The sequence below is a fragment of the Sus scrofa genome, chromosome 14, assembly GCF_054392235.1.
Source record: "Sus scrofa isolate SSC_HxYL_T2T_F1_AM1 chromosome 14, Sscrofa_HxYL_maternal_Yorkshire_Landrace_v2.0, whole genome shotgun sequence".
Taxonomy (NCBI): domain Eukaryota; kingdom Metazoa; phylum Chordata; class Mammalia; order Artiodactyla; family Suidae; genus Sus; species Sus scrofa.
In genome coordinates, this window is record NC_139396.1 from 136,160,977 (window position 1) to 136,186,026 (window position 25,050).

The 25,050-nt window shown below is 50.0% G+C and overlaps 3 protein-coding genes and 1 long non-coding RNA gene across 8 annotated transcripts in view; 2 read left to right on the forward strand and 2 right to left on the reverse strand.

The window, feature by feature from the left end:
* PCGF6 (polycomb group ring finger 6) overlaps nt 1-25,050 on the reverse strand; it is a 1,082,924-nt gene that overhangs the window by 275,680 nt on the left and 782,194 nt on the right. The gene's annotated exons all lie outside the window — the stretch shown is intronic.
* ACTR1A (actin related protein 1A) lies at nt 279-18,827 on the reverse strand. The gene is given in 11 exon segments (NM_001444494.1): nt 279-2,114; nt 2,409-2,449; nt 3,104-3,165; nt 3,270-3,444; nt 4,023-4,115; nt 4,795-5,011; nt 7,619-7,743; nt 8,805-8,930; nt 9,660-9,735; nt 11,024-11,088; nt 18,701-18,827. Coding segments are annotated over 11 exon segments (1,131 nt in total). The 5' UTR covers nt 18,749-18,827; the 3' UTR covers nt 279-2,011.
* On the forward strand, nt 18,425-20,450 carry LOC146397030 (uncharacterized). Its single transcript, XR_014826854.1, has 3 exons — nt 18,425-18,934; nt 19,141-19,178; nt 20,291-20,450. It is a non-coding gene; the product is annotated as an uncharacterized LOC146397030 (long non-coding RNA).
* The window catches only part of SUFU (SUFU negative regulator of hedgehog signaling), a 127,477-nt gene continuing 123,198 nt past the window's right edge, over nt 20,772-25,050 (forward strand). For all 5 annotated transcript variants that reach the window (XM_084995329.1, XM_021072750.2, XM_084995328.1 and 2 more), the window contains exon 1: nt 20,772-21,112. In XM_084995329.1, the coding sequence (XP_084851455.1) occupies nt 20,931-21,112 (182 nt within the window). In that variant the 5' untranslated portion in view covers nt 20,772-20,930. The remainder of the gene's footprint in view (nt 21,113-25,050) is intronic.

Here is a 25,050-nt window from a genome sequence, read left to right on the forward strand (position 1 = left end):
TGGTGCCCTCATTTGGGCTGGAGTCTCATCCATGGGCTTGGGCTTGTACACAGGGTTGGGACCCTCCATTCCCGACCTGGCCTCTGGGCTTCCTTGTGAACACCATCTTCTCTGCATCCACCTGACAGGCTGGGACTTGGGCTAAGGTCTGGCCCAGTCTGGCTGGTGCAACAGTGCCCTCTAGAGGACAGACTAGGCCCAGTCCTCACCTCCGATTCAGGGCCCTCAGCTCTTGCAGTCCACACTGCACGCACGGCCTACAGACAGAGGCACAGCTGATGTGTCTATTGGAACAACTTTATTTAAGTACACTGGGCCCCACCAGGCAACGTGGTTTGTGCGAGGCTGTGCGAGGGACAGGCTTGGGCTAAGAGGAGGGAGGTGAGCTGGTTAAGCACACTGCAGTCCGCGGGTCGCCACATCGCTTTCACACACACCTGCTGCTGCGGCCCACACCTGGCAGGGCCTTTGGTCGTTGGACGGCATGGGGGAGAATACTGCCTGGAATCTGGGATCAGGGCAGGTCTTAGTGTCACAGGTGAGGGTGCCGGGGAAGATCTGCTGGCCTCAGCTTTGTACCAGCCGAGCTGAAGGGCCTTGGGACCACTGCCAGGCCAGCCTAGTCCAGTGAAGGCACCTGGTCCTACTGGACCAGAGGAGGTGAGCCTGATCCCATCAGCTCCTGGCCCTCTGGTCTGACCCCTCCCTCCCTAAGCAAGCAAGTCCAAAGACAAGAATGGCATAAATCGGCCTTGGGGGGGAGCCTGCTCACCTCTGCAACCTAGTCCCCCCCCCACCGGGTCAGCTAGAGTGGGAAAAGGCCACTTGGTTAATTGCAGCTCTTTCTCCATTCCTAAGGAGGCTGGATCCCCAACACCTTTCCTTGGGTCGGAGCCTCTGCTAAAGGGTGATTCTAGCTCTTGCTTCAGAAAATCCAACCAGCAACCAGTCTGTTGATTCCAGGGCAGTGAGCAAGTGGAAGAGGGAGAAAGAAAGAGGCTGGAGTGACTTTGAGTGTAGTCTCTGACCCCATGTGGTCCTGAGGCCTATGGATACTGTCAGTTCACCGTGAGCAGGGAGTGGCGGGGCCCTGGACACTGTGCTAAGCTTAGGTGCTGTAAACATTAGTGTGAACAGGGTGCCTGGTGGGTGGGAGGCAATGAGCCCCCTCTCCCCAGGCCCTGTACTGAACAAACACTTCAATAAATAAAACTGAAGATGGCACTGCCCAAGGATGGATGGAAAGCAAGTGACAGGGCCTGGGGCCAACAGGCTCCTGAAACTCTCCCGAGACCCACTGGAAGTGGGCTTGGAGTTGGAGCAACAACTTTGCCACCAGCAGAAGCAGCACTACTCCTGCCCACCTCAAATGCCCAGTGTGGTCCTGGTCCCCAGGTGAAGTTGAGGGCATCCTGCCCCCTTCTGACCCCAAAGTCTCAGTAATAACTGCTGGAGTGCTTCTCCAGCCTTCTAAACCCAAACTGCAACAAAACCAGACAGAACTCAACCCTGGCCCCAGGCCTCCATCCATGATCCAGAGGCATTGAGAGCAGAATGATGAGCAAGGGGAGGCAGCAGCTGCCTCGGGCTGCAGGGCACCCTGGGTGGGGTGGGGGTGGGACTGGCCCAGCCTAGGATGGGCAGCAGCAAGGTCTCCCAGGGGTTGGGCTTACCTCCCTCTGTCTCCCCATGGTAGTCAACACAGCCCTACACAGCCAGACAAAGGCCCAGCTGACGGAGTGGGGCCCTCTGGCAGCCACTCTTCCCTGTCAGGGGCCAGTTAGTGGTCAACCCCAGGTCTCAGGCCGTCACCATCGTGGGTAGTTCATCGTCCTTTCTGGGCCCCGGGATCCCTGGGATCCCCGGGCCACACGGCACTCTTGTATGCGCACACACTCGTACCCACACACCCACACACACACACTCATACACACAGGCAGTTCCTCGACTCAAGAAAGCGAGTTTTAAAGTGGAGTTAACTTCAGAGAGAGGTGAAGATGATGTCCCAATATTAGAAGGTTTTCCTATGGATGGATCGGGCACCATCTTCCTCGTATTCCTTCTTAGAGACCCACATTTTCTTAAAGGTGTCCAGAGAGGCAAGGATGGAGCCCCTGGGGTGGAGGAAATCCAAAAGGAACATTTGTCAGAGAAGGGGAGTGGGTATTCGTGAAGCCAGCCAGTCCCCCTGGCCAAAGCAGTTCAGGCTTTACTTTCTTTTTTGGCCATGCCCATGGCACATGGAAATTCCGGGGCCAGGGACTGAACCCGCCCCACGGCAGTGACCTGGGCCACAGCAGAGCCCATGGCAGATCCTTACCCCGCTTTCCTTTAATGGGATGGGGTGGTGAGGGGGAATCAATGCCTTTGTTTCCAGTTCAGCTCTTATTCCCAGAAGAGCTACTCACCCGATCCACGTGGAATACAGTCTCTCCTGCGGTGCCGATATCTGCAAGGTGGGTGGCAAGAGGCATCTGAGACGTCCACCCGCCCCCTCCCTTCCCTTCCAACACACAGCTCTGTGGCCAGTTCTCACCACCGAAGGCAGCGGCTGCATTTCAGGGCTGGCTGGACCCTGTGGACTCTCTGGGGGGGATTGCAGCCAGCCAGATGCTCATGTGGAGAAGTAGGTTTCTGGCAGCCCTAGGTATCTATAGTTCCCAGGGAAGCTGGGGCCACCTGGGGGCAAGATCGGGGTCTGCCGGGGGCTGGAGGGGAGCAGACTCCACGGCAGGAACTGCCCTCCTCCATCCAGGACCCCTCCTTCTTCAGGCAGGCCGGGCTCTGCTCAGCAGTCTCTACGATGCTGAGCTGTGTCACAGGGGAGCGGCCAAAGTCAGTCTCCTGTCAGTGTTACAGTTTCCCTGAAAGACCACATGTGGGGCCCTCAGCCTAGCCCCCTTCCCCCTTTGTGAAGAGGGTGAGTGAGGGGGGGGCCTCCCCTCTGGCAGGCCTCAGGGACAGTGTGGAAGCTGGGAGCCACCTGGCGGTGTCTGAAAGGCTTGGAGCAAGAGGGGAGGCCATACCAGGTGGCGCTCCAGACCCTTGGAGGCCCGGTTCCACAGCAGCCGCCGCCCCACCCCTGCCCCCAGCAGGCTCCTACCCTGATCTTCACGTCTTTTGGAGCCAGTTTCTTCACTTCACTCAGTAGCCTGTCACCAAAACCTGAATGGGCAAGAAAGGAGACTCTCGCGTCATTTCTCTGGGTGTCTGGGCCTGGCAGGATTGTGGAAGCTTCCGCGGGCAGGGCGCCGAGGGCAAAGACCAACCTTTGAACAGGGTGGAGCCTCCCGAGAGGACGATGTTAGAGAAGAGCGTGCGCCGCAGGTCCATGTCAGACTTCTGGATGGCGAACACCAGCACCTCGTGGATGCCCTCGCTCTCCTCGCCGATCAGGTCTGGCCTGAACAGCAGCTCAGGGGCCCGGAATCGGGAAGGACCAATCTGCAGGGTGGGGGGGCAAGCTTCTCAGGCTGGGGTGGGGGACGGAAGTCCTTTTGGGGGTGGGGATGGAAGAAGGCCCTCTGCCCATCGCTTCGTGGCCAGGTGGCCAGGAAGACCTTGCCCATCAAGGCCTCGTAGATCAGGACCAAAGAGAGGGCTCCTGGGAACAAGCAGGGGACAAACAGGTCTGCTGGAAAACTAGAGAAAGGACGCTCCTACGTTTAATCCCAGCTCTGGCATTTTCCAGCCAAGAGACTTAATAGATGGATTCATTCATTCATGGAAATTTCTTCCTGTCATTGGACGTCCAGGGAGAGGCCACTCACGCTATACTGTGCCCATGGTTAAGGACAGCACTGTTCACTGCCCTTACTAATCCCATCCCGGCACACAGAGAAGCGACGTCCCTGGCGTCTCTCCCTGCTAGAGACAGTGCTGCTCAAGAGCTACGGTGCTCCAGGCAGAGGGTTCAAAAGGCCTGGTACCCCCAACTTCAGCTTCCCCGTGGGGAGTTCTGTTTGGGCCCAGAGCTTTTGGGGGCCGGAGGGGCCTGAAGGGAGAGAGGCTGGGCCACCTACCTCAATGGTGCTGCCGTCAGGCAGGTAATACTGAGCTTTCTCCGTCTCGAGTGTCTCATCCTTCTGGGGGTTTATGGATAGGTAGCAGGCTCTCTGCAGAACCAAGCACGAGTCAGACAGACAGGAAACCTGGCAGGTACCTGGTCCAAGTCCCCGGGAGTGATGTGCTGCTGCCAAAACCTGCCCATCACAGTGACTGCCCTAGAGCTGCTGCCCTGAAGCAGGAGCGGGGAGATGTCGGCTTGCCTTCACTGGGTAGCACTTAGGATTGCGTTCCCGCCTGCTCCACCTCGTCGGTGGGCAAGCATGGCCACTAAGCTTTCTGGGTCTGGGCCTGAGACTACGTGCTAATTTTAGTCCACACTCAGGCATCTTTCTCCTACTACTCATATGATTCTGAGCTCTACCCAGCTCCGAGGTTTCCCTAGAACCATAGTTGGCAGGAGGGTTCACTTTACTTAAGAAGAAAAATGTATTCCAACTTCTCCAAGGATGTTAGAGAATAGAAGTAATTTGTATACAATATATAAAAAACAATGAACACAGGTTAGGAAACAGTAGCAGCTCTCTTTCCCCCACAAGACGGCAGCACTTCAGAAGGTGAGCCTGTCAGGGTGAGGGGACCCAGCTGAAGATCACACAGTGGCCTGAGGGGAAGACAGAGCCTGACCCCCAGGACGGGAACGTCACCACTCTTCACTCCAGGTTCTGGGGGTCCTGGCTGCTGTTCCCATTCCCTCCCCCAGCCCTGGGCCCCCGGGGCAGCACTCACTTCTTTTATGGCCTTGACAATCTCAAACTCGGAGGATGAGTGGAAATCATAGCCCTCCTTGCGCAGGTAAAGGCGAAGGAAGCGAGAGACGTCGCGGCCGGCGATGTCGATGCGCATGATTGAGTGGGGCATGGCGAAGCCCTCGTAAATGGGCACGGCGTGGGTGACGCCATCCCCAGAATCCAGCACCACACCCGTGGTCCTGCCAGTGGCATAACTGAAGCAAAGGGGGCAAGCCGTCACTAACCGCTGCCTCCTCACTCTGGAAAGAAACTCACATCTTGCTAGAGTTCAACATCAGCGTAACAAAAGCGGGGCCTGCCTTCTCCAGAGACCTTCCACTGGACTGGGCAGGAAGGCAGCCTGAGCCCTGAAGCAGCCTTGAATACCTGAGGGAAAGGAGCTGAGCCTCTCCAAGCTCCCTCTCCAGACCCCAGGCCTTCGACTGCTTCAGGGACCCAGGTTTTTTGTTTTATTTTCATTTTTTGCTTTTTAGGGCTGCACCCACAGCATATGGAGGTTCCCAGGCTAGGGGTAGAATTGGAGCTACAGCTGCCAGCAACGTGGGATCCGAGCTGCATCTGCGACCTACACCACAGCTGATGGCAATGCTGGATCCTTAACCCACTGAGTGAGGCCGGGGATCGAACCCGCAACCTCATGGTTCCTAGTCAGATTCGTTTCTGCTGCGCCACAGCAGGAACTCCCAGGGACCCAGTTTTTACTCTCTAGACCAGAGGAGAAAATTCAAATGCCTACAGGGGTGAGGCAGGAAAAATTAATCAGTAAAAGAAAATAATAGTTTCACTCTTTTCTCTTTTGGTAAGGACGAGGGTACAGACATATATTTCTGTGAAATGAGGGGAAAAAACCAAAATGTTTGCTAAATAGCAGCTGACGGTCTGCCTCTGTGTTGGGGGTCAAGAGGGAATGGAATGGACTGTGGTGGAGCCTAAAATGGCAGCTGCTTCAGCTCCAGCTATCCTGCCCTAGAGGCATATAGTCCCAGCATTAGATCTTCCCATTTTTCAGAGAAGCCAGAAATTTGGATTTTGATAGGAAACCTCCAAATTTTTATTTATTAAAAAATTTTTTTATGGTTACACTCATGGCATATAGAAGTTCCCGGGCCAGGGAGTGAATCCGAGCTGTGGTTGTGACCTATGCCACAACTGTGGCAACACCAGATCCTTTACCCCACTGTGCTGGCCTGGGGATCGAGCAGTGGCAGTCAGATTCTTAAGCCACAGTGGGAACTTCACTCTTCCAATTTTTATTTATTTTATTTATTTATTTATTTTTCTTTTTAGGGCTGCACCTGCAGCATATGGAAGTTCCCAGGCTAGGGGTCAAACTGGAGCTGCAGCTGCTGGCCTACACCACAGCCACAGCAACGTAGGATCTCAGTCACATCTGCAACCTACACAGCAGCTCATGGCAACGCCCAATCCTTAACGCACTGAGTGAGGCTAGGGATCGAACCTGCGTCCTCATGGATACTAGTTGGGTTCTTACCCCACTGGGTGGAAATCATAGTCCTCCTTGTACAGGTAGAGGCAAAGGAAGCCCCTGAGCCACAATGGGAACTCCCTACTCTCCCAATTTTTTTTTTTTTTTTTTTTGCCTTTTCCAGGGCCACACCCGTAGCATATGGAGGTTCCCAGGCTAGGGGTCAAATCGGAGCTGTAGCCGCTGGCCTATGCCAGAGCCACAGCAACTCGGGATCCAAGCCGCATCTGCAACCTACACCACAGCTCACGGCAACACCGGATCCTTAACCCACTGAGCAAGGCCAGGGATCGAACCTGAAACCTCATGGTTCCTAGTCGGATTCGTTAACCACTGAACCACAGCGGGAACTCCTACTCTCCCAATTTTTATTTTTATTTTTTATTTTTTTATTTTTTTTTATTTTTTTGTCTTTTTGTCTTTTGTTGTTGTTGTTGCTATTTCTTGGGCCGCTCCCGTGGCATATGGAGGTTCCCAGACTAGGGGTCGAATCGGAGCTGTAGCCACCGGCCTACGCCAGAGCCACAGCAACGCAGGATCCGAGCCGCGTCTGCAACCTACACCACAGCTCACGGCAACGCCGGATCGTTAACCCACTGAGCAAGGGCAGGGACCGAACTCGCAACCTCATGGTTCCTAGTTGGATTCGTTAACCACTGCGCCACGACGGGAACTCCCTCTCCCAATTTTTAAATGCTAGCTTTCAATTTTTTTTGGCTATGCCTATAGCACACGAAAGTTCCCAGGCCAGGGATCAAACCTGAGCCACAGCAGTGACCCAAGCCACTGCAGTGACACCAGATCCTTAATCCACTGTACCACAAGGGTACTCCCTAGCTTGCAATTTTTTTAATAGGGTCAAACACATGCCATCAGCAGGTCACTAATGTATAATCTTAGCAACAGACCTAGCCCTGGTGTGAGGCAGGCTGGGAGCATGATAGGAATGACAGGGGCCTGAGAACAGCGGCCACAGTGGTGTTTTCATCATGACCCTATCCCCAGGCTTATATGGCACCTGTCACAAGTAGGCACGGAATAAATACCTGGGCTCATTACAGGAGCCTGCAGGGAGAGCTGCAGCAGCCTATGGCCATGCCAGCAGGCTGAGCAGAGAGCCACTGTTTAGCGCCACGCCAGCTAGGAGAGCCCAGACTGGGACACGGCCTCCATGCTCCTTTCCCACCATCCTTAACCTTCCCTGACGGGGATGCTCAGGTTGCTCTGAACCAACCCAAAGGACGGGAAGCTTCAATTCTGCCAAAGGAATGCTTTCTCCGCAAAGAGCCAGGCTAGCCAGGCAGCTGCTACTCACAGGCTGAGCACAGCTTGCATGGAGATGAAAAGGGCTGGCACATTGAAGGTCTCGAAGAAAACTTCAGCAGCTCGTTCTCGGTTTTTCCGTGGGTTTAGAGGTGCCTCCGTCAGGAGCACAGGATGCTGGTGAGAGAAGCCCAGGTGGCAATTAGGGCAAGGCCAGATTCTCAACCCTCATTAGCGCTGTGGCTGGCCGGAGAGTCCAGGCGAGCCTTGTCAGCTCTCTCCAAAAAAAGGCAAGCTGGGCCTGTCCCCTAGCCCTGCCCAAGCCAGTTTCTCAACTTTCCAAATTCATGCCCCCTTTAAAGTCTTATTCTGTTCTTACCCCCACCCCCAGTCCCCTCGTCTTCTAAGATTATCATAGAGGTCCTTGTACCTACTGTAGAATTCCAGTTGTCAAGAAGATTGTGCTAAACTCTGAATTTGGAATTATTATAATAAAAATAATAGTTAACTTTTTTTTTCAAAATAGAAAAATGAATTTCAATATTGACTTTACTTTAAAAAAATGGAACATATATCTTCTCTAGAAACTCTGATACACCTAGTATGCACCTTTCTTTATGTTTCTGAATTGAGAGTTATATCCTCAAAAGCTAAAGAGTATAGGCTCTGAAGCCTGAAAGTGTAGTTTTGTTTTGTTTCGTTTTTTGTCTTTTTGTAGGGCCATACCTGTGGCATATGGAGGTTCCCAGGCTAGGGGTCTAATTGGAGCTGTAGCCGCCGGCATACACCAGCTACAGATCCGAGCTGCATTTGCGACCTACATCACAGCTCACGGCATCGCCGGATCCTTAACCCACTGAGTGAGGCCAGGGATTGAATCCGCAACCTCATGGTTCCTAGTCAGATTCATTAACCACTGAGCCACGATGGGAACTTCTGAAAGAGGTTGGTTTGAATCTCAGAACTATTACTTTATTCACTGGTGATCTTGGAAACATCACTCGGTTCCTCTGAATTTCTGTGCCCTTGTTTCTGAGATGGAGCTAATACTACCTGTCTCTCACAGGAATGTTGTAAAGATGAACTGCAAACATGTTTGAAAAGCACGCGGCCTGGTGCCTAGAACAGAAGACTCAAACCCTCGTGGCAGTCATCTTCATTGTCTGCTTTGTCTCTGGGGGAGGGGTTTGGTCTGCTCTGCAAAGCCTGCAGGGCCACCCTGCACACAGGACCCTCACCTCCTCTGAGAAAGTCTGCAGCTGGTCCTTGGAATAGACGTACTGCCAGATGCGCTCCATGTCGTTCCAGTCCTTGACAATGCCGTGCTCCATGGGGTAGCGGATGGAGAGCAGCCCTCGGTGCTCCTGGGGGCAGAGAGAAGCACTTAGAGCAGAAGCCAGCCTCTCAGCCGGGCTCTGGGTGGACCCTGGTCTTCCAGGACTGGGATTTCCCACTGCAGTCCTCACCCATGGCTAAGGATGGGCACTCAGCCTCCAAGTCTCTAAACTGTATGCTGCCAACTGTTTTCACTGCCCAAGCAGCTGGCGAAGCTGAGGGTGTCCGCATTTCTGTGGGTCCTCGGGGGTACCCTCCTCATGCCTGGTCCCAGGACACGATCTCCTGGATCCCACCTCTGGGCCTCACCACTTGCAGCCAAGGTTGGCAACAATGATTCTGTTGTTCTGCTTCTAGAGGCAGCTTGAGGGCTCTGCCAAACTGTGCTAATTAACTTATCCCCTGGGTACCCTAGCCAGGATCTCCCCCCAATCCCTTCTGCCAAAAAAATAACCAAGCCAGTCAATTTGATCATTGGCAGTGTAGTGTCAGAGTACAGAAGGAAGGCAAAAGCTCTGTTTATTAGACTGTTTTCTGTTTCCCAAAGTGAGGTTCCAGATAGTTCTTTTCCAAAACCAGAGGCTGTTCCTGGGAGCATCAAACCAACTAAGCCTAGGAGGAGAGAAGGAAAGGGGAGATTTCAAGAGGAAATTGCTTCTTGGACTCATGGCCGTGTCCCACTGTGGGACATGGCCTGTGTGGAGAAAAATCGAAGTCCCCTGCTTGCATGAGGCTTGTTCAGTAGGATTGGGGATTACCTCAGCTTTGGGGCCAATGAAGATGTCACCTTCGAGGGCGCCTGCCATGACACGAACGTGCTTGGGTCTGCCCACACTACAAAAGACAGCAGAGAGGACCATTGCTTTTCATTTCGTGACAGAACACACGACAGAGCACAAGAAGAATGTACTGATGCACATACTTAGATGGGAAGAAATATACGCAATTCTACTGTTATTATCTTTGAGGAATGAGATCACAGTTGATTTTGATTGTTTTCTTTCTACTTTTCTGCACTTCCCACAATTTCTATAATGAACATATATTAAAGTCATTTCCACATAATTTCATTTAATTAATTAACTATTTTATTTATTTTTTGGCTGCACCCAAGGCAATATGGAAGTTCCTGGACTAGAGAATGAATCCAAGCTGCAGCTGTGACCTGAGCGGCTGCAACTGGATTCTTTTTTTTTTCTCTCTCTTTTTAGGGCTGCGCCTGTGGCACATGGAAGTTCCTGGGCTTGCGGTTGAATTGGAGCTGCAGCTGCTGGCCTACACCACAGCCACAGCAATGTGGGATTTGAGCCGCATCTGGGACCTATGCTGCAGCTTGCGGCAACACTGGATCCTTAACCCACTGAGCAAGGCTTGAGATCAAACCCACATCCCACGGATACAAGTTGGGTCCCCACTGAGCCACAAGAGGAACTGCTGCAGTTGGACTCTTAACCCACTGTGACACAGGGGGAATTCTCTATTTATATTATTTTATAAGTTATTAAAAAAACCCTAGAGGATTCAGTACATCCACTTCTTCTCTTTCCCCGGTGTATATGCAGATCAAGAGAAACAAGGAAACAAGAATTCATTTAGAATGGTTCATTCAAAAATTGTTGTCTCCTTAGCCTTCTGCCCAGAACTTCCATTTTAAGGAAGATTATGATGTTGTAACTGACAGATGGCCTCCTTTCTTTTTCTACTGCTTTGAGTCCCCTTCCCAGGCATCTGTGCCCTTTTCCTGCCTGCAATCTCTCTGCCTTAGGAGGAAAGTGCTGAGAAAAAACTCATTCTCACTAAGATGGTATGTATGGTTTAATGTTAAACCCCATCCTGGGAGATAGGAGAATTTTAAGACGAGGGCTCCATGAAGAAGCAGTCATCCAAAGCAACGAGTTACCAGTGGTAACATTTTTGGAACCACATCAAGTCAAATTAAAAAAAAAAATTGCCTTTCAAATTGTACCATGCAGGCAATTATTTGCTTACTCCAAAAACCAACTCCTGTCCCTTGCTTGTTGTTGTTTTAAGTACCAAGGCTGACCCAAATGGGAGATCCTTTCTCCCTAAAAGATGGAATACTGATCCCATTACAAAGCTGACAAGCCTCCCAATGACTTACTAGTTTGGAAAACAGTACTTGGGGATTTGATCACCAGCAAAGCCAGCTTTAATCACACCGGATCCCTGAAGAGAGAGAAAAAGAGAAGTCAGACGATCACAAAAGCAAGAGGAGATCTATATCATACCATAGGTATAATACAGTTCCATTTTTGTTCCAAAAAGAGAGAGACTTTATATTTATGTATAATATATCCATTTGTATGAATATTTGGTATAGCGAACTCACACCAAAGGGAGGGCAGTGGGGCTGGGGATGGTGAGCGGAATTTCTACTGCCCATTCTGAGTATTATTTGATTTTTCTGTATTCTTTGACGTCTCTACATTGAATGTGTTTTACTTTTGGAATTAAAAATAGCATTAATAAAGGGAAGTACAGGAGAAAACTTGAGAAAAGGAAAATACCTCAAAACACCAAAGTGGCCAAGTTTAGGCACATAACCAAGGCGGGAAGTGCATGTGATCCTGCTATACCACATGGGATGCTTCTAACCTACTCTCCCAGCTTGGGCCTCAACTAACCCTGCTCTCCAGGGCCTCTAGGGGAGACACCACCATGAACGTTGCCTGACTTGAAGCTGACTCTGATGTGACACACACTGTCTGGTTCTGACTTCAGGGACAGACTACTATGCTTTGTGGGGGTTTGTGGTTGTTTTTTCTTTTTACTCTGCTTCACTTTTCTCCTTGGTCTCTTGATGGTAAAGAGCAAGAAAGCCATGAAGCCTTGTCTGAGAAGAGACTGTGCATTACTATTCTGCTGCTCCGATCCTTGGTACATTAGGTAGGATGCCCAGAGGAGAATCTGATGTCTCCCGCCAGCATCTCTGGTACCACCTGGGGCCCAGCCAAAGTAAACACTGACTCTGGACACAGATACCAACTTGGTGCAGGACAAATGTTGAGGCTTGATACTGCTTCACCCTGTTCTCTTCCTTCTTAATTCTACCACCATACCAAACACTCTCGTGCTTCCAGCCCCAACGCAGTTTGTAGCTCCAAGTGTAATTGGGCCCTTTCCCTGCTGCCTGTTGACCACTTCTCCTGGGGCGAAGTGTGATATTTCCAGAACCCACACAGAAAGCAGTAAGCACATCAGGCCACACTAAATAGCCAAAGTTATCTTGGTACCAAAGGCTTCCCAGCAACACCCCTGGATCCCACTTTGTCTCTTATTCCTGCTTTCCTATAGGAGGTGGGGGCAGGGGGTGAGACAGACCTCTCTCGGTGCCTGATCCTAGCAAGACAGGGAGGAGGTAAGAAGTGGTCGAATGACAAGGAAAGCAGGATCGGGGGAGAGCAGGGCAAGCCAGTTCTCTAAGACAGCAAGAACTTCTGCCAACAGAAAAAAAAAACAACAACAAAAAAAACCCAGGAGACAATGTGCAAACTCATCGGCCTGGGCAGAACAGCACGGGGCCTGGAAAAGGTGCAGCTGTAAACTGAGCTGAAAGACCAGGAAGGAGGAACATCTATCTTACTGCAAACCCAAGGGCTCTGGGACAGCTGCACAGCTAGTGAGAGTGCCCTGTACAAAAGGACTCTGGGAACTTGTTCGCTCAAGCTTCCAGTAATTGCTCACTGCCTTCATCTGGGTGTGGTGATGCCAGCAGACTAATTGGATCTCCTGGCAAAGGTTGAAAGCAAGAAAAGTAAAGATGAGACCTGTGCTTCAGACTCTAAATATTTTTAAGAGATGATTTTCCTGGATATTTGAGTTTACTAGCAAAAGGAGTTGAGTGACAAGGCAGATTAAAATGTTAGGTTGTTTTTCTTTCTTTCTGTCCTTCCCACCAAGAGTGTAACAGGTCCAGTTTAAATATCACTGCCTTCCTCCCGAAGAATAATCCCCAGTTGGAATTAATTATTCTCTTCCTATTATCTCCCCAAATCACTATCACCTGTTCCACTAGGTAGCATGAATTCTGTTTTCTATTTGAATTTATGGTTTCCACTTTTGTCTCTTTTTATTGTGAATTCCTGGAGGCCAGAGATTCTATATATCAGCAGTATCTGACATTTGCAGGGTACTTGAGTAGATGCTGGCTGTCTAAAACCAAAACCAGGAGTTCCCGTTGTGGTTCAGTAGTTAATGAATCTGACTAGGAACCACGAGGTTTCGGGTTCAATCCCCGGCCTCGCTCAGTGGGTTAAGGATCCGGCGTTGCCATGAGCTGTGGTGTAAGTCACAGACGTGGCTCGGATCCCGCATTGCTGTTGCAGTGGTGTAGGCCGGTGGCTACAGCTCTGATTAGACCCCTAGCCTGGGAACCTCCATATACCATGGGTGTGGCCCTAGGGAAAAAAAAAAAAAAAGATGAAAGAAAGAAAGAAAACCAAAACCAAGCTCAAATGATTGGCAGATGAAGCCTAAAGTACTGAACCTGAACGAGCAGCTGGAATGCCAGAAGCCGCAGGCAGAGGTGGAACAGGGAAGGCGAAGGCAGCACTGGGAATGATGCACAAGGTGGAACCAGACAAAGCTTGTCCCCGCAGCCCCATGAACTGGCCTGACAGGCAAGCTTTAGGATGAAGAATGGGTGGGGGCGTGGGAGGCGGCTGAGCTGGCACTACTCTGCTCAAGCCATACCACTAGAGCATATAAAAGGGTCATGTCAGTTTCTCTAGGGTCAATGTCTTTAACCGTATTTGTAACTAGGAACTATATACCTGGCAAATGAGCTGTTATTCACTCTGGCAAGGCTAAGCAAATGAGCTGTTATTCACTCTGGCAAGGCTAAGTAAGCAAGTACCTTGTAGAGGCTTCATGAAAAAGTAGTCTCATTAAATATTTGATTTTTGAGGACTCGAGTCTGCTACCAGCCGCCATTGACCATTCTCCTTCAGATGTAGGCAAACAGCACATCCCTCAACAAGGTTCTCCCAGTACCTGCAAGCGACCTTATCCGAAGCACTCCTGATTATTCTTGACATGCTGGGAAGGAGGCTAGTTGTCTGGCATTTGATGAATGGGGAAGAGATGCTGAGAAGCCTCAGACTGTAGGACACTGGTGGCCCATTTTGGCCTAAAGACATATTTTGTTTGGCTCACAAAGTAGTTTCCCAGGCTAGGGGTTGAATCCCAGCTACAGCTGCCAGCCTACACCACAGCCACAGCAACACAGGATTTGAGCCGCATCTGCAACCTACACCAAAGACCGTGGCAACGCCAGATCCTTAACTCACTGAACAAGGCCAGGGATCGAACCTATGTCCTCATGAATACTAGCTGGGTTCGTTAACCATTGAGCCACGACGGGAACTCCCACAAAGTATTTATTTTTTTAATATATAATGATTTTTATTTTTTCCATTATACAAAGTAGCTTTTTAAAGACAACATTGAGATAAAATTCACATGCCAGGAGTTCCCATTGTGGCGCAGTGGTTAACAACTCCGACTAGGAACCATGAGGTTTCAGGTTCGATCCCTGGCCTTGCTCAGTGGGTTAAGAATCCGGCGTTGCCGTGAGCTGTGGTGTAGGTTGCAGACGTGGCTCGGATCCTGAGTTGCTGTGGCTGTGGTATAGGCCGGCGGCTACAGCTCTCATTAGACCCCTAGCCTGGGAACCTCCATATGCCGTGGGAAGTGGCCCTAGAAAAGACAAAAAGACAAAAAAAAAAAAAATTCACATGCCATACAATTTACTCATTTAAGGTATATAATTTAATGGTTCTTGTATATGAACAGAGATGTGCAATCATCACCACAGTCTAATTTTAGAACTTTTTCATCATCATCCAAATAAACTTGTATCCATTAGCAGCCACTCTCCATCCTTACCACCCCTGCTCCCCAGCCTTAGGTAACCACTAATCTACTTTTTTTTTTTTTTTTTTGTCTTTTTGCTATTTCTTGGGCCGCTCCCACGGCATATGGAGGTTCCCAGGCTAGGAGTCGAATCGGAGCTGTAGCCTCCAGCCTACGCCAGAGCCACAGCAACGCGGGATCCAAGCCGCATCTGCAACCTACACCACAGCTCACGGCAACGCCGGATCATTAACCCACTGAGCAAGGGCAGGGACCGAACCTGCAACCTCATGGTTCCTAGTCGGATTCGTCAACCACTGCACCACGACGGGAACTCCAATAATCTACTTTTGATCTCTATAGACCACAAACTACTTTGACATTAACTTCTAAGAGTTAAAAATTAGAGATTGCAAACGAAATTGAATACTTCTGATTTCTCTTGAAAAATCAGAAGATCTGGCAACACTGGGCCTGCATTCATTCCTTCAGGGCAACAACTGGCTGGAAATGAGCAGCAGCTGGCCCTTTGGTCAGGCGTACTCAAAGCACCTTCCAGATTCCTTCCACTGACATTAAGGCTACCTTCTTCCTCCTCCTTTTTAAAGGACCTGCTTGGCCTCCACAAGACATTGGGTTTGAGACCCCCAGCTTGGTGCGAAGCATGCCCATGGCTCTCAAAAATACACAGAATTGAACAGTGAGATGTCTCCATAAGTCACCTCTTCACTCTTTCCGTCTAGCTAAGGAGGGATTCTTGCTGCAGTGGTACAACTGACAGCCTGAAGGTCACAAGTGATGGCATTAAATAAATATATATCACTTCATTTCCTCAGCCAATTCCTCTAGCTAATTGATCCATTTTAGGAGAGAACTTAACCTTTGAGATCTTGGCAAAGATTTGAGCTTCAGAATAAACGTAGTATTTCTAATCAAAGTGCTGTAGTCTTCAAAATGTGGCCCTGGAGCTGCCCTCCTCTTTCTTTTTTCTTTGTTTTTGTAGGTCTTTTTAGGGCCACATTTGTGGCATATGGAGGTTCCCAGGCTAGGGGTCTAATCAGAGCTGTAGCTGTCAGCCTACACCACAGCCACAGCAATGCCAGATCTGAGCCCCGCCTGTGACCTACACCACAGTTCAGGGCAACACCGGATTCTTAACCCACTGAGTGAGGCCAGGGGTCAAACCCACAACCTCATGGTTCCAGATTTGTTTCTGCTGCACCACAACAGGAACTCCCTGCCCTCCTCTTTCTTGTATCACTACCTATAACATGCCTTTGGAAAGAATGACTTAGGTTTAGTTTAAAATACCCATAACTTTTATCGTTGTCATTGTCACTAAAGTGCACACACACACAGGCACACCTCCATTTTCCTCATTAAATTCTGATGTATTGGTTTGGTGCCAGAATTGGATGAAAGGAGTGGTCAACAACTGTTTGAAGATTGGGAAGGGCTGTGAACTGATAATAGAATCGTTTCCTCTTTTTCCTGCTCTCTTTGTTCTCTTTTAATTACACTGTCCTTAGCCCAGAAATAAAACTGGCAGCATGGTAAGCTATGTAGCTGGTAAATCTGCTAGAGGCACATTACCCTCATAATATAAAGTTGGCTCAAATAATTCTTCCTCTCCATCTTTCACTTTTTTTTTTTTGGTTTTTGCTTTTTAGGGCCACACCCATGGCATATGGAGGTTTCCAGGCTAGGGGTCAAATTGGAGCCACAGCCACAGCAACGCAGGATCTGAGCCGAGTCTGTGACCTACACCACAGCTAACGGCAACACCAGATCCTTAACCCACTGAGCGAGGCCAGGGATCAAACCTGCAACCTTATGGTTCCTAGTGGGATTCGTTTCCGCTGTGCCACAACGGGAACTCCTCCATCTTTCACTTTGAAACTAAACTAAACTAAACTAAACCCTCTAAATATCAAACAGCAAGAACCACCTGAGGCCCCGAATCTAAATCTGTGACAGAGTTCCAGCTGTGGTGCAGTGGATTAAGAATCCAACTGCGGAGTTCCCGTTCTTCTTTTCCTTTGTAGTGTATTTGTAATGCATCAAAGCAATAGCGAATTTTCAAGATTTTAGGAATAGACTTATTTCTCTGGGAAACCAATAAATCAATTATACCAACAAATCGATCAATTCATAGTCTGGTGAAGGAAACAAACAAAAATCCTCCCTAAAATGAGGTCTCTCACTGAGCTCAACCTCCTTCCTAAAGAGAAGGAAAGCTAACTAACCAAAAAGCATCTTTCATTGGAAAAAATGAGGAATTTAGAACCCAGTCTTAATCTGAGTCTTGGCACCTCAACTCATAACCCAGCTGGTTTGAATACTGTTTGTTATTTAACCTCCCCAAGCCTCATTTTTCTTCATATTTCAATTGGGACTAGTAAGCCCTAACTACCTATCAGAGTTGAAGCCTAAAGAAGATTCAGGAGTTCCTGTCTAGGGAAAACGAATCTGAATAGCATCCATGAGGATGCAGGTTGGATCCCTGGCCTGGCTCAGTGGGTTAAGGATCCGGCTTGCGTGAGCTGTGGTGTAGGTCGCAGATGCAGCTCTGATCCCAGCATTGTCATGGCTGTGGTGTAGGCCAGCAGCTACAGCTCCTATTCAGCCACTAGCCTAGGAACCTCCATCTGCCGCAGGTCGGCCCTAAAAAGACACACACACAAAAGATGATGCAAGTTAAAGGACCTTGCAACGTGCCAAAGATCCCAAGGGCTGAATCAGCAGAGTGAATGTGACAGTCAGCTTAGGACAAAGGAAACTGGCAATTGTGCCTCAATGGAGGGACTTAGAAGAGGAACAGAAAGGTATCAACCCAACCTTTCCGTGGAAAGACAGAAATTCAGTTTTATACAACTGCTTCTCTCCGCCAAAAATAAGAGCAGTATTTAGATTCTTTCCATTTGTCACTATTGATGCACCTGCATGGGTACTAGCAAGAAGAATAGCGGATAAAGCACTGGATTTAGGGCACCACTACTGTGCGACCTTGGGCTCACTTCACCTCTTCGCGCTTCAGTTTTCTCATTCGTAAAACGAGGATCAAACGTCCTGCTTTAACTATCCACCTCAAATTGGTGAGGATCCAATTTGAATGCATGTGAAACCCCTGTGTAAGCGCTACAGCGCCTGGCAAATACGTTTAGTTATTTTTTTTTCCACAGCAACTAGGCGTTTCGAAGAGAAAGGTAACCCCCTACTTGCTTTGTCACTCCCCTTTCTTCTCAACATTTATTAACGTTGTAATTTAAAATCACAGAAATAACTGAAATCCTAAGGCCATTTCTGGCACCACACATTCGAGCCCCACCCAAACATACCGCCAAGCCGCGGGCCCGTCTGGGGACCGAAGGAAGCTTAGCCCTTCTCCACTCCCGGGCGGGCCCTAGCGGGTCAGGCCCCACCACTCCGAGGCCCCGAAACCAATCCCCACGGCCCTCGAGCGCCGCCCCGCCCCTTAAAGGGGGGAAATACTATGGCGGCCGGGAAGAAAGGCAGGAGAGCGAGCCAATCACTGCAGAGGGCTGCCCTCATCCGGCAAGGCCCAGAGGCGGGGTCATTGGCCAAGATGGACAGCCAGAACAGCCTATAGAGTTATCGGAAGCTGGGACGGGGCGGACGCCGGGCTCTCACAGAGAGGTTAAGGCCCCTCTAGCCAGGGGCCCAAGGACCCGGCTCGGACTATAACCCTTCCCTTTATCCATCCCAGGGTTCTCCATCCCATGCTTGATGGCCGGCTGGCCCGCCCTGCCTGTGGATTACGGGTCGGGGGAGGAAGGAGGCGGCGGCGGCTGAACCCGCCTGACAGGCCGGGCCAGTGACAAAGAACCGGCGGCCCAGGCTGAAACCCGGGAAGCGATCCCTTCGAGGAGGAGAGCATAAGTCCCTCTAGGGGGATGCAACTCACGTTGTCGATCACGACAGGCTGGTTGGCGATCACATCGTAGGACTCCATGGCAGAGGAATCTCTCCTTCCGAGGAAGGAACTGCCAGACCGGTCTGCCGCTAACGCCACTGAAACGCATGCGCAGTCTGGCCTCCAGTACCGGACGGCCAGGGAGCGGCCCGACCTCGCTTTCGAAGAACTACAATACCCAGAAGGCTCTGCATTGTATTTAGCTGCTTCGGAGCCCCGCCTAGTGTAAGTGACACGGCATCGCGTTTCCGGCGCACGGTGTGTTGGGCTTTGTAGTCTCTATAGATTAAATAGAAAGGGACGCTGATTGCATTGCCTACCAGAATCTGTAGTCCATTGGGAGGGATTCCCAGTGCCTCCTGAAGTATGTAGTATTTGTCTGTAGTTCGGTTTGGATTGATCAGTAACTTGTGGATGTTTGGCTTTTACAGATCAGTCCTGCCACTCTCCACCACTTCCCCTGGACAACGTAAGGTTGCCATATTTTTATATGGGTCTATAAGACATTAACAAACATATATCATGGAGTTCCCATCGTGGCGCAGTGGTTAACGAATCCGACTAGGAACCATGAGGTTGCGGGTTCGATCCCTGCCCTTGCTCAGTGGGTTAACGATCCAGCGTTGCCGTGAGCTGTGGTGTAGGTCGCAGACGCGGCTCGGATCCCGCGTTGCTGTGGCTCTGGCGTAGGCCGGTGGCTACAGCTCTGATTGGACCCCTAGCCTGGGAACCTCCATATGCCGCGGGAGCGGCCCAAGAAATAGCAACAACAACAACAAAAAAAAAGCCAAAAAAAAAAAAAAAAAAAAAAAAAAAAACAAACATATATCACTATAGCACTCTAATAAAAGTAACTTCTAATACACACAAATACACAGGGAGGAACATATTCAGAGAATAGAGGAAAGTAGTTTAAATTACATAAAATTTGCTTTTGCGGTAAAAGAACATTTTTGTTGATTTTTGCATTTTTTTTCCTGGATAGTTGTAATGCAACATGCTAACATTGATCTAAAGACTGGCATTTGGCGCTACTGGTATAGATGATATTTTGGCCATTAAAACGACGTTCATCTTCCAGCTTCAGGAACTGCTCTAGCATATCTTTAATTTTCATAAGGATTCACATTGATGAATGAGAAAATGGAAGCGAAAAGAGGTTCTATTTTTTTCTTCCTTTCTTTTTTTTTTTTTTGGTCTTTTCAGCGCCGCACTCGCGGCATGTGAACGTTCCCAGGCTGGGGGTTGAATTGGAGCTGTAGCTGCCAGCCTATTTCACAGCCACAGCAACCCAGGATCCGAGCCCAGTCTGTGATCTACGCCACAGCTCACGGCAACACCAGATCCTTAACCCACTGACCAAGGTCAGGGATCGAACCCGAGTCCTCATGGATACTAGTCGGGCTCGTTAACCAGTGAGCCACGACGGGAACTCCATCACTGCTTTCTAATTGAGCCCAGTGTCTAGAGTATTTCCTCCCGCCCTTCAAGTTGCAAGGACCCTTTAGTTAATAGTCCTGACCCTTTAGTCAGGATATTTAATCGATCCTAATTTATCTAAGTCCTGTTACTTTCTAGCAGAAATTCAAAATAGATATTTCAACATATGACCCTCGAGTTTGGCGGTGTTGGTGTCAATCTGGTCAATGGACATTCAAAGACGGTAGGAAACATTCAGATTTTTACTGTTAAAACTAATGCTACACGAACGAATGAATCAATCCATTGCCAGATTTGTTTAACAATCCTTCTTAGAGTGACCGCAGAACAATTACAAGCCCTTTACCCACGCACTTCCCAGCGCTTTGGTGCGACCCTAGCACCTCAGAAAGACGCGCCAGCATCTCTATTTAAACCTGAGTTCCTCCTAACACTAGGGGGAGGCCAAGAGCTTCGGGACACCCCTTAAACAGGGAGAGGGAGGCGGGACCTATTGTCAAGTCACGCCTTTCCCACCTGTGACTGGCAAAGATACTAGCCAATGGATGTCGGAATAGGGCGCGCCGCCGCCCCGCCCCCCTGAGCGCCCCGCGGCCCCCGAGGCACCCTCTGGCCGTCGCTTGCCTGGGCGGACGGTGCGCCTTGCGCAGGCGCGGAGCTTAGACCTCGCTGCAGCCCCCATCGCCTCCGGGAGTCGCACCCAGGGAGTCCGCCTGCTGGCGCGTCAGCGCTCTCCCCGTCGTCTGCCCTCCCCGGTCCCCCCAGCGCCCTACGCGCCCCGATGGCGGAGTTGCGGCCTAGCGGTGCCCCCGGCCCCGCTGCGCCCCCGGCCCCTGGCCCTACTGCCCCTCCGGCCTTCGCCTCTCTCTTCCCCCCGGGACTGCACGCCATCTACGGAGAGTGCCGCCGCCTTTACCCTGACCAGCCGAACCCGCTCCAGGTTACCGCTATCGTCAAGTACTGGTATGTCTTGGGCCGTGGGGAGATGGACAGGGGCGGGCTGGGAAGGGTTAAAGCGCCGAGGGCGAAGTAGTTTGCGGGGGAAGAGGAGGGGGAAGGAGAATGGTTAAAGCACTTGGAAGGAGGGCTTCCTGCTGAGAGGGAAGAAGTTAAGGCTCAAGTTAGGAATGGGGACAAAGGGGTTAACGAAGCCTTTGGGTAGCGAAGGGTTAACGAGGGGGGTGGATGCAGGGTAAACTGGGATTAGGAGAATAGAGTGAATTGGGGGTGTGGGTAGGAGCAGGGGGGCGCATACGACAGGAGAGAGGGAACTGTAAACGTGGTGAAAGGAGGGGGCGCCTGTAGGGGGTCATTAGAGGGCGAGGGGAAGCCCGGGCGGGGTGGGGGGCGGCTGAAGTGGGATGAGGGAGGCGAGGCGGGGCCTGGGGAGCATCTGAGAAGGCTTTGGAGCAGCGCGGCTGGAGGAGCTCAGAGGGCAGGAGACTGCATAGGGTAGGGGCGGGTGTGGGTCTGTGGCTTAGGAGGGGAGCAAGTTGTGAGCATTGCGCTTGCGAAGGGATGAGGAGGAGGTCTCCTTTTGATTCCTTCCCTATGAGCTCAGACATCATATCAGTGCAGTGCTTTAGCGTTTGAAGTTTGGCGGAGAAACTTTTCCTGATAAACTTTGTGCTTACTCTGCATAGTTCTCTTTCTCCATGCAGAGCTTCCTCTGGGTTCCGCAGCTGCTTTGCTTTAGGTCACTGGCTAGCACAGAGGCAGGCAGGGTCAAGGGAGATCCATGGTTTGGCTCAGAATCGAAGGAGCCTGCAGTAAATGGTGAAGAGCTGGGACTTGGACAGGGAGGATCCTGCAGTGGGATATTAAGAGGAGCTTTGTGGCCCCCCGCTTCAAGATTTAGGTAGTAGTTCCTCAGGGAAGCTGAGAGTAACCCTCAAGCAGCTCTGTTAAGACCAGACCTGTGTTCAGACGGGCTGCCCCTGGGATGGGAATGGTCTTTTCTCATTTAACATTCCTGTTTGCAACCTGTCTCTTCCTGCTGCCTCTGGGCAAAACAGGTGTTATGAGGACTCTGGAAAAGAGCCTGTCTTCCTGGTCTTTCTGGACCAAAAGTTGACTGAGAGTTGAATCTGTTCAGAACCACATTCATGCAGGCATTGTATTAGACGAGCCTGCCCCATCATTGAATCCTGAACAATGATTCAGGCAGCTGCTTGGGGTGTGGCCAAAGGAGAGGTAGACCCAAAGGGGGACGTGAATAGAGTGGATGTCTTTCCCTTTAGGATTGAGTCTTTCTCTTCTGCGACAACCTCTTACTTCCTCTGGAGATGGCAGAAGCTAGGCTGTGTAGAGTTGAGGCTAGCTACCTGTGCTGATAGGAGGATGTAAAGAGGCTGACAGTGTGAAGGGGCCTGGGAAGCAGCCACCTGCTCCGTAGGGAGAGCTGTGGGAATGCCTGCCTCTGTCTGGTAGCCAGGAGGTGGTGTGGTACAATTCTCTCTGGCAGGTACACTGTTCTTTGGTTGAGAGGAGATTTTGAAGAGAGCATCTGAGTGAAAAGCAGCTCTTGATAACTTAATCACCCATTCTCATTTTGCCTCTATATTTAAGTATGTATAATGTTCCATTCCCTTGGGATGTGTCATGAAAAAAGGGGACTTTATGCCATGCTGTTCGTTCAGGCTTCATTTAAGGAGAAATTCCTACTCAGACTTGGGCAACTGTTGGGTGACTGTGGAGGGTAGAGTTGTGTGTAAAAGGTATTGAGGAAGTTCCTTTGTGGTGCATTGGGTTAAGGATCTGGCGTTGTCACTGCTGCAGCTTGGGTCACTGCTGTTGTGAGTTTGATCCCTGGCTTGGGAACTTCCACATGCCATAGGCGTGGCCAGAAATAAAATAAAATAGTTTAAACAAAAATAAATGAAAGGTGGGAGTTCCTGTCATGGCTCATTTGTTAACTAATCTGACTAGGAACCATGAGGTTGTGGGTTCGATCCCTGGCCTTGCTCAGTGGGTTAAGAATCCGGTGTTGCCGTGGGCTGTGGTGTAGGTCACAGACGCGGCTCGGATCCCACGTTGCTGTGGCTGTGGTGTAGGCCAGCGGCTGCAGCTCCGATTAGGCCCCTAGCCTGGGAACCTCCATATGCCATGGGAAGCAGCCCTAGAAAAGGCAAAAAGACAAAAAAAAAAAAAAGAAAAAGAAAAAGAAAGGTATTGAATACATGCAAAGGACTAAGATTGGTTTGGGAATCTTTTTTTTTTTTTTTTGCCTTTTTGTTGCAACTCTGTTAACTAGGCCAGGACTTATCTTAAAAGACGGTCCAGGAATTTCTGTTGTGGCTCAGCAGGTTAAGAACGTGACCAGTTAGTCTCCGTGAGGATTTGGGCTCAATTCCTATCTCACTCCGTGAGTTAAGGACCAGGCAACACAGGTTGCAGATGCAGTTCGGATCCTGTCGTCGCTGTGGCTGCGGTGTAGGCCAGCAGCTGCAACTCCAATTTGACTCCTAGCCTGGGAACTTCCATATGCCACAGGTGCGGCCCTAAAAAAGAAGAAGAAAAAAAATAAAAGGATGGGCCAATTTCTAATGTTGAGTCAAAAGGGCTGTATAGCATTTTGTGGAATTAGAAATGCTGCCTAGATGCAAAAATACATGAGAGGGAACAGCTCAGTGACCAGTTCTTTCTAAGTTCTGGAGGGGTTGCATGATTAAGATTCTGAAAGTAATTCATTGATAACACTCGCGTTTGGGGTCCCAAAATTCTTCTTCAATTTTTGTAGCAGGATGGCTGACAGAGGTAGCCTCGGTCTGGCTATAGCCCAGGGTACCTTGAGATTCTTTTTCTTGTGACAGAAGGGTGGCTCTTTGACTAGTTGTGGTCTCTAGCCAACAGGGACATCCCGGCTGAAAGCTGAGATGCAGGGAGCTGAAGTGGAGAGGCTGAGCCAGTGCCCTGGGGCCTCTCCAGTCTCACAACCTCCCTGTGGCGTGAAGTCAGGTGTTTAGGACTGAAGTTGAGGGATGATCTGGGTCCTGGGATAAGATTTTTTTCTAAGTGTGATTATTTTCCACATATTCATCTGCTGCCCATCAGGTCTGTGAGTAAGTAGAACAGAACATCTGCTGGAGACAAGGTTAATTTTATCTGATTCTTGGTCATTCTGAGCAGTTGAGGTTTTAAGGTAAAGCAATGCCCTCCTTGATGCAGTACCCTCCAGGAGACTTGGCCAGAAAGAGGGCTGCCAGGGGGGTGATAGATGGAGCAGGAAAGAATGGACACAGTTTTGCCACTTGTTGCCAGTTGGACCTAGGCTGAAGGCTGGGCAGGACTGGAAATCTGCGGCAGGAAACTGGAGCAGATATGGAGCTTGTAGTCATGCCCATCTGTTCCAGGGTTCTGCAGTTATCATGGGGTCCTTCCAGGGGGAGCCCCTTTTCTTTCCTCTTTCCCCTAACAAACTTTTCTAGATCCAGCTGGTTGTGGAATTAGTCAAATGATTTGGCAAAAGCAGAGTTAAGGAAAAACGTGGAGATTTGTCCCTTTTCCTAATCCACTCAGTTGAGATTCTAAGCTATTTGTAGCAACTTTCTTACAAGTCCTATATAAAAAAGTAAAAAAAAAATTTAAAAGCTTAGCATTTCTTAGCCAAGAATAAGGATTTCCACAAAGGCAAATAATATCCTGGCAAAAGAGGGTGAAACCAGACCTACTGGTTTTAAATACCTTGAATTGCATGGAACTGGCATGCTTGCTGGATCACATGTAACATGTCTTTTATTTGGTTGTGAGCATTCCTTCAGCATCCAATCCCAGTTGCAAAGTTTATCCCATCCGTGTCTCAGGGACAGGCAGGGTTTTGCAGTCTGTGGAACAGTCAGGTGTCTGAGGCAGCTCAAGTGCAGTGTTTGTGGGCTAAATGCAGACTTCCTTCTGCTGATGGT